The 8,616-nt window shown below is 42.0% G+C and overlaps 1 protein-coding gene across 1 annotated transcript in view; it reads right to left on the bottom strand.

Moving 5' to 3' along the window:
• Positions 1 to 64: 64 nt before the first annotated feature.
• The window catches only part of prpsap2 (phosphoribosyl pyrophosphate synthetase-associated protein 2), a 22,764-nt gene continuing 14,212 nt past the window's right edge, over positions 65 to 8,616 (bottom strand). The window contains exons 4-11 of the mRNA XM_005941799.3: positions 4,927 to 4,993; positions 4,666 to 4,838; positions 4,418 to 4,533; positions 3,549 to 3,604; positions 3,203 to 3,351; positions 3,036 to 3,106; positions 326 to 472; positions 65 to 258 (exon numbers count right to left, since the gene is read on the bottom strand). Coding sequence (XP_005941861.1) covers positions 100 to 258; positions 326 to 472; positions 3,036 to 3,106; positions 3,203 to 3,351; positions 3,549 to 3,604; positions 4,418 to 4,533; positions 4,666 to 4,838; positions 4,927 to 4,993 — 938 coding nt within the window. The 3' untranslated portion in view covers positions 65 to 99. The remainder of the gene's footprint in view (positions 259 to 325; positions 473 to 3,035; positions 3,107 to 3,202; positions 3,352 to 3,548; positions 3,605 to 4,417; positions 4,534 to 4,665; positions 4,839 to 4,926; positions 4,994 to 8,616) is intronic.

An 8,616-nucleotide genomic window follows, 5' to 3' on the forward strand; every position in this document is an offset into this window, starting at 1 on the left:
TGTGTGTGTGTGTGTGTGTGTGTGTGTGTGTGTGTGTGTGTGTGTGTGTGTGTGTGTGTGTGTGTGAGTGTGTGTGAGTGTGTGTGAGTGACAGGTTATTCAGTCGTCCACTCCGATGTTGCGGAACAGGTAGGACATGGACTCTCCGTTGTGGATGCGGCGGATGGCCTCTGACAGGATCATGCTGATGTCCACCGTCTTGATCTTTGGACACTGGAGCTTCTGGAGCTCGTGGGGAATTGTGTTGGTCACCACCACCTGGAGACAATGACACACGTGAGGAGGCGGCGGCCATGCTGACGGAAGCCTAAGAACGACAACTCACCTCATCGATTGCCGACTCCTCTATGAACCTGGGGGCGTCTGAGGAGAGGAGGCCGTGTGTCGCCATGACAAAAATCTTGTAGGCCCCTCTTTCCTTCAGCGTCTCCGCCGCTGCCACGAAGCTGTCCACATCATCGATGATGTCATCCTGGGGACAAACGGGCATGGTTTTAAACGTGCTGAGGACAGTCCGCCCCCCCAACCTCCTTTCGGTGTTCCTGATCCGGCGCAGTAATTTTGCCTAGCTCACCTTCCTCTCTCAGTTCTTCCCATATGGATGTTGAACTTTTATTTTTACGTTAACATCATCGGTAATTTGTTCAGGAAACTTACATTCAGTAAATCTTCTAGTGCTCCAATTAATGATCAGTTTTCGAATCAACTGATTTGCACACTCACACCCATCCAGAACTGCAGTTTACTGAAATATGACAAAGAAAAGAATCAAATTCTCACTGAGCGTTTTCCACCTGGGACACCTACTGCAGGTAAAGCTTGTTCCTCATACTTCAGACCTGCTTATAGAACAAAATGTCTGAGTTTGCGTCAGTTAGCGACTACGCAGCTTACTGGGGCTAATCTTTGGAAAACACCCAGAAGCTGTTCTAATGGTCATCAAGCCCGGTCTGTACTGATATATACCAAGGTTTAGGGCACAGAGGAGCGGGGTCATTTTCCACATTACTCAACAACATTCCTCCTTTTCTGACTGAGTGAAAGAGTCGACCCACACCCAGACAGTTCAGTTCGACAGGACAAAAATGAGCAAAATCACAAGATTTAATGTTACGTTATGGAAACATGTTACTGTAACAGCTGTGCAGCTATCTCCTCTTTGTCCTGCTAGTCTTTAGAGGCCAATTTCTGCAGATTACCAGTGTGACTGAATTCAACTTCATGTTTGTATGAAAGACCTGTGAGTGAGTGAGCTGGCACTCCAAGAATCATTAACCCTTTAAGACCTACCATAGAACCAAGTCCGCCAGAGCTTATATTATATGTTTACCTGCTGTGGAGCCATTTTTGGGAGCATTTCAAGTTGCTATACATCAATACAACCATTATAGCCCAAATATTAATAATATGTCTGCATTAAGTGCATAGTCATTACATAAATTGCAAAAAACTACAAAAAAAATGAAAATCGTTTTTGCTTTTTTAACATATATTTCTAGTTAGAGAAATTTAAGAGGCGTATCCCTCAAAACTGTAAATACAAAAAAGTTGCACAAATAGTTTCCCACCACAGGAAATTTATTTTGAGTGTCTTCATAGTTTTATTTTTGAAATACACCAATTTTTATACACTGCAGGAAAAACGAAAATAAATATTATACTGCAAATTTGCAAAAAAGCAGCATGTGCATCAAAATAAACTATTTCCAGCAGTGCAATATGAGTCGTCAGCATCCCAGAAACGACACAGGAAGTCATGAAGTCAAAGATAACTTTTAAAAACACCAGTATAGGCTCATGAGGCCACGATGGTAAAAAACTACATTTCCGCAAAATGATGTCACTTCCTGTTTCGGGCAGGTCATGGCAGACATGTGATAGTTTGCGCTGATGGACGTAGGAAGTGTTACAAACAGCTGATCGGATCGGCACAGCGTGTTTCTGGAAAATTATGTTTTTGTTGCTGCAAGCGCTTTTTATGCAGTTTTTGCAAAGCTATATGTGGAAGGAAACCGTGACCGAGGACAAGCTGATGGCATCAGATGTAAGTACAACTCCTCTGGTTTCATATGCAAAAGAAATCATTGCGCTAGCTCACGTGGTTGCAGTGCTACGGGATTTAAAAATAGTTACGCAAAATGGAGCGTGCCTGCTCTGACCGACTCTAGAGGGTTAATGGAAATATATTCTGTGAGGGAGGCTGTCCCACCTCTGCCCCGAGAGATCCAACCAGCAGTCACACAAGGACAGGATCAGCATCGTGTGCTGAGGCACTGATGCATGACAGTTTAAAATATACATATATATAAAATGTAACTGTACTTGGCTAACTGTGTTCATAGCAGGAGTTATCAGGGTATTTGTCGAGTGCTGGGACTGGTATGAGTAAACAGACACAGATTAATGAAGCTGTGTAATGTGTGACAGAGATCAACATGCTTTAAACTTTAGTTTAGGGCAAAGTCACCATTCAGGTGTGTTTGAGTGTGTTTTCTAATCACTTAATAAGTCTATAAGTGACACACTTTCATACTAACTACTGCACCACAGAGACGACTCCTGATTGGCTAGACTCGCTTTCTCACAGTTTCCTCTCAGTCTTTGTGAAAACGAGATGACTGCTAATGGTAACGCTGTGCTTACATCTAATGCTGGTTCACCTCAAAAAGGATTCAGCGAGTGAAAGGGTGGATTTCATTTTGAAGTAATTAAAGGACTTTTCCTCACAGCAGTTCATGCTGATCATGTTCGTGTTCGTTTGGGGCTTTTTTGTTAGACTGCTGATTAATTGGAGGGAGCAGCCACCACGAGTCAGGAAGTTGTCTGGAAGCTCACAGCTACATCCTCTCAGCAAACTACTAACTCTCACTGTTACTGTGAACTCATTATGGCTGCAGTTACCGCTGACCGACTTCTCAAAGTGCTGCCTCAGTTTCCTGCAGCCACTTTCACTCACACGCATTTTCAAGTGGGTCGATTTGACATATTGTCTACATTGACATCCCAAAATTCGGAAACTGTGTGTCATCTCTCACCACTATGATGGCGATGCGTCCTCCGACGTCTCCCACCACAGTGATGGGGGGCTTCTCTTTAGGGATCAACACTGGAAGGGAACACAGACACTGAGTCCTGCTGTGATTCATACGGGGTGCACAAAGTCCTGCGTGTGACGAGTTCTTTGCAAGTGTGCGTGCATTACATGGTATCTCCATGCTGGGGTGAATGGCTCCGGTGGTCTTGACGGTGGGTGGGGAATGTCGGCCGTCTACTTGGTCTGATTCGGCGTCCTGAGCTTCTCCGTGGATCACTGCGATACCCAGACGCAGCCGCTCGGCGAACGACTGAGCCCTGCGCACACCAAGTCAGCAGCGCTTCACAACTTATTCCAATACAAGACACACAGACACCAGCCTGAACTCATGTCACACTGTGACAAAAATAAAAGCACTACAAAAAAGGAAGTGAGCGAGGCAACAAGCTGGCCTCATCAGCAATGGTAACACAGATAAAGGTGACTTCGTACAGACGAGAGGACATGAGCCTACCTTTTGGCAGAAGCTGGCGACTTGGCAACAATCACAGCGTTTCGGTAGTCGGGGATCTGAGGGGGAGGAGACACAAAACTGAGGTCAGAGTTACATACGGTTAAGCACACAATAGCTTATCCAATCAGAACTCAGCAAGCAAGAATATCAAGCTTCTTTGTTTCTCTACGTGTTTAACATATGTTCATATCCAGGTGTCAGCAGGCATGCCTGGATAGATAGTTTAGCAGGTGTGTACTGCAGGTTACAGATTCCTAAATTTAAATTACATCCTAAATAATATCCCAGTATAAAAATGGACAAACTGGTCTGTTTAAAGAAAGTTCAAAACAAGTTTCTTTGTTGTATAAAGTGACCTTTGTCCATGTGCTACTTCCAGCAGAAGCGATGTTCTTTCAGGTGTGATGGTGCTCTGCAATATTACACTGGACCCGGTAGCTTTGGACCTTGTTCCCATTTACTAAACTGAATTTGTATGTAATAGCAGGCAGAGAGCCCCTAACGTCAGCAAAACAGCCTTGCTAATATGAACACTGTAACTGGGTGGATGCTCATGCTAAATGTGGTGCAAGTGTCAAAGAACGATGTCAGGAAAATACAGCTAATCCCTTCAGACTGGCTTTTGTTTACGAATGAAATTAGTAAGGAAAACGTGGCCATCTCGGGCACAGAAGCCCCTCCCACCTGCTCCCACCCGAGTCAGCCAATCAGAAGTAAGCTTAAAGGGAGAGGAGCTAAAAAGACACACAAGAGATGAACTAATGTAGAAAAGTATCAAAAAAGTATCAAATTTGTTAAAGTTAAGACTAGAAACAATAAAAGTGATAGAAATGAGGTGTGTGTGTGTCACATCTGTTTTTAGAAATGACCTCTTCCTGGATATATTGCAGCAGAAACGGGGAGGCTCTCAAATTGTCCACTGGGATGTTGAAGAAGCCTTGGATCTCTTTCTGATGGAGGTCCATGGTGATGAGGTGGGTGAGGCCTACACAAACATGGTCATGTTAGGTTGTAACATGTCTGTGGTTTGTACAGATCATGTATTTGAAATACTACGATATGTGACATTGAATAGTGTCCTGTCTTCTTCTTGAGTGCTTTAAAGGGACAGACTCACCAGCTTTACACATCATTGATGCAACAAGCTTGGACACGATGGAGCCCCTCTTCCTCATCTTACACTGCTTGCTGTAGGGGAAGTAGGGGAGAACGCCCGTGATGCTTTTGGCGCAGGACGTCCTGCATGCGTACACCATGATCAGCATCTCCATTATGGTGGTGTTCACGTCCCTGAAGTGCAGAGAGACAAGCAGACGATTACACGTGAGGGACACGTTTCTGGGGAAACGTCCAAATAAATATTTGTCTTCTCTCTTACTTTGACATCGTTTGGATGACAAAGACATCTTTGCCTCGCACCGACTCTTGGATCTGTACCCGCGTTTCTATGGAAACAAAAAGCGGATGTGAGAAGGAAAGAGCAGAGAGAGAATGTGCGCGCACACAAACATGCACTGAGCCTCACCGGTACACGCCCCCTAACAAAGCCTACAACAGCCCGTCAGCCTCATTACCACCTCCACCCTCACTGTCCTAAATCACAGACACTAGCATTCCAAAAATGTGCTTCCCAGGAAAAACAGATGAGAAAAAATACTTTCTAAGCTGAGCCAAATGTCCAGCAAACACAAAGAGAATCGTCCACAAACGCCAGTGTTTTTAGAGAGTTTGGTAACTCAAACAAGCTGAGCTGCACACAAATCAAACAAATCATGCCGTGGGATTTCCATCCTACCACCTCTACTGCTACCAAAACCATGATTTCCCCTCCATTTCCCAGCCACACTAAATACTTTAACTTCTTCCACAACTGTGTGTCCACAGCTCCAAGCAGCAGCTATTCAAAAACAATGAAATAAAACCACTGAAGCAGCAACTTCCTCTTCAAACCAGCAGCGATCATGAGGCATGAAGGACGTTTTACTAGGATCACTTTCCTTTAGATTCTTATACAATCACATTTAACCAGAGCAGTCGACCCGCTGCTGACCTTTAGGGGGAAAAGCATGTTTAACACACTTTTGCTTTAGTTCCACACCTGAGAGCTACGTCCACGTTTTCTATACAGACCAGGTCTGCTGCTGATGACCAACCGATCGGTCATTTTAAGGAGAAGGAAAAATAAGAGTAGTGGACTAATCTAAAAGTAAGAAAAACATTCTAACGAGAACACAAAGGCTGGTCATAGAAATGTTACACCGACCACGAAGAGCGTGGTTGAGCATTGCTACAATCGCATACAACTGCTCATTTATGTCAAAGCTTTGCTTGTTAACATTGTAGGAGCTGATGAGCCAGAGCAGCAACAACTCCTGAGTCACACATATCCCTACTACACACTAAGAAAGAAACACAACCCCTCCGGACATGTTAAACCATTACACCGTTAAATCTCCAGCCGTTACTGTTACCACACTGTCAGACGGTTTAATATTAGCTGAACTGAGAAAAACTGGATTAAATACTTTGCTGTGTATAAATGGAACAAGCTACAATATTTCAAGTCTGTCTGCAACTACTCATGTTTTCTTAATTTGTTACGTATAATGTGTCATTTTAATGTGTAGCAGTCCATCTTAATGTTTGTACTTCGTGTTTTCATTTAAACACACAGGTCTCAATGACATCATGTGTCACAAAAGAGGTAATAAAATGCAACGTGTTTCAACATTAGATCCATATATTAGTGTAAGTTGAGTAAATATGGAAATTTAAGGTTATGGAATTTGCATTTTTAATATGCCCATGATGCAGTTATTTATTATTAGTAGTATTATTAGAAGAAACTAACATAGTAAAGTAGCTACAGATTGTTATTTGCAATTGTATCCTAATGCTGGACTAAAAAAAAAGCTTGTAAAGGGGTTTAGCTGCGTCACTACACAGCATGTTGTACAGTAGCAGCACAGACCGCTGCAGGTCACTGACAGCAGTAATGGCAACAGTACAGCCATAAATTCAACGCCATGCATTTATGGAGGGAGGTGCACATGGTGTCACGTTTTAAACAGCCGTATTCCTCGTTATGGTTCAACCTTTCTGTCTGTGTTGGGAAAACTGTTTACTGGAAACAATGGCTTACAAAGGGAAAACACAATACAGGTGATTTATGTACAGAAATCATGGTTAGAACTAGAGGAAAATAAGATGGTACACAGATTTTACTTTCTTGCATCTAGGTTTCATAGAATGGATCTACTTACCAATAACATATGCTGGAAATGTCAAGCAGAACCAGAAAGCGTTATACAATCTGGGACTCTAAATGCATTTTCCCATTTTGGAAAATAACATTACAACGTTACAACAGTGTCACCAGGAATATGCCTACTGGGGGACCAACAGTAATGCCTAATATTTCCAAACAGCAGAGTACAGTGATACAGGTACAAGGCTGACTGCGATTCATATGAACATGCTGCTGGCCAGGCTAACTGACGATACCAAAAACTCTCTTGCAGGGACGATCTGACGCCATGAAGGAACGCAGATTCTGAGAAACACTTTTTTTTGTTTGTCACGGTTTTGTTCCCTCTGAGGACGTATGTAAAAACATAAAGCATTTCTTTTATATTATTATTTTGGTATGATATGTGCTGACCTGGCTGCTGTATGTTGTACGTTTTGTAATTAGTTTGTTTGTTATAAAAATAAAAAGGATAAATGACATAAAGGTTGCAGCTGGGGGAATAACTTGAGTGACAGCTTCAGCTTTTCTTGCTGGGCTAACAACTTGACACAGGGCCACTTTCTTTATTGGTTAGTATTATTGGTTAGTACCAAGTGCTTTTTCAGGGTCAAATTCAAGCACTTTTTAAGCACTTTCAAGGTCCATTTTCAAACTTTTCCAGCCCCCTCCCTCCCGCCAAAAAAAGAAAAAAAGAATGCAAGCTTCAATTCGCATCACCTCAGTAAGACCATGTGAACATTAAAACAAATCATCCTAGGTGAACTTAAACACCTTTGTTCCCCTTTTGTTAAGACATAGAAAAACGTACAACACAAATATACTGCAAAAGGAAACGGTCGCCTTATCGTGTATAAACTCAAAATGCACATCTCACTTAAAAATTAAGATGTGAACAAATCAACTTGTTAGATTCTCCTGTTGGAAAACAAAAACAAAAAAGAAAGAAATAAGTCTTCTCATCAGATATTGATGCTTCTTTCCTGTGTGACAAGAAATAGGAGACAGATATTTGTTTGTTTTTTAAGTTAATTCCCAATAAAACCACATGGATCACTCATATTACCATTATTTCAAATACTCCAAAAAGCTGGTGTCCAGGGTTTAACTGGCCGTTTTTGACTACTTTTGATTTGGCCTCTATATTTCACCTTTAAAAACTGTTTATCTTGCCAATCTGTTATTTTCTCATTTTGACATAATGTGTCAGCACAATTTATCTAAATTCAGACAAAATTTAAAATACGAGTAGAAAGTGATATTTTTGACTGTAAAAACCACAAACATGTTTAACGAATCATTTTCATAACTTGAAATGAAAATAGAAATTTTACATTTTTAAAAAATATGCACAAGTTTTGCAAACAACAAAGTTATGTGGTTATATAGAACAATCAAGTGTTCTGCATCAAATAAGAAGGCACAGAAATTATTTATGCAACTCCAAAAAATAGTTTGTGTCACTATAACACATGAGAACAGCTCAGGGATAAACCTGCAGGTCTGACAGCAGCTGTGTCACTCAGCGTCTACACTGCAGTCTGCCTTTGGTGGCTTTAAGGCAGCAACTGTTCACTAGTAGAACTGACACACAAAACAAAACAACGACTACACACTAACTACACAAGACAGCACACTAACCTGAGACTCCAAACACGGCAAACGTCACAAACCTCTCAGTATCAAAGCTCTGTCTCTCTCTCGCTCACTCGCTCTCTGTCACTCCTAAAGCTTCCGTCTCCTCCCAAACAACCAGATGCCACATGTTGCCATATCATTTTTTGATTGGTCGACATGGTACATTTTAGGGCTGCCACGATT

Source organism: Haplochromis burtoni, unplaced genomic scaffold, assembly GCF_018398535.1.
Source record: "Haplochromis burtoni strain Fernald_Lab_line unplaced genomic scaffold, NCSU_Asbu1 Contig_312, whole genome shotgun sequence".
NCBI lineage: Eukaryota > Metazoa > Chordata > Actinopteri > Cichliformes > Cichlidae > Haplochromis > Haplochromis burtoni.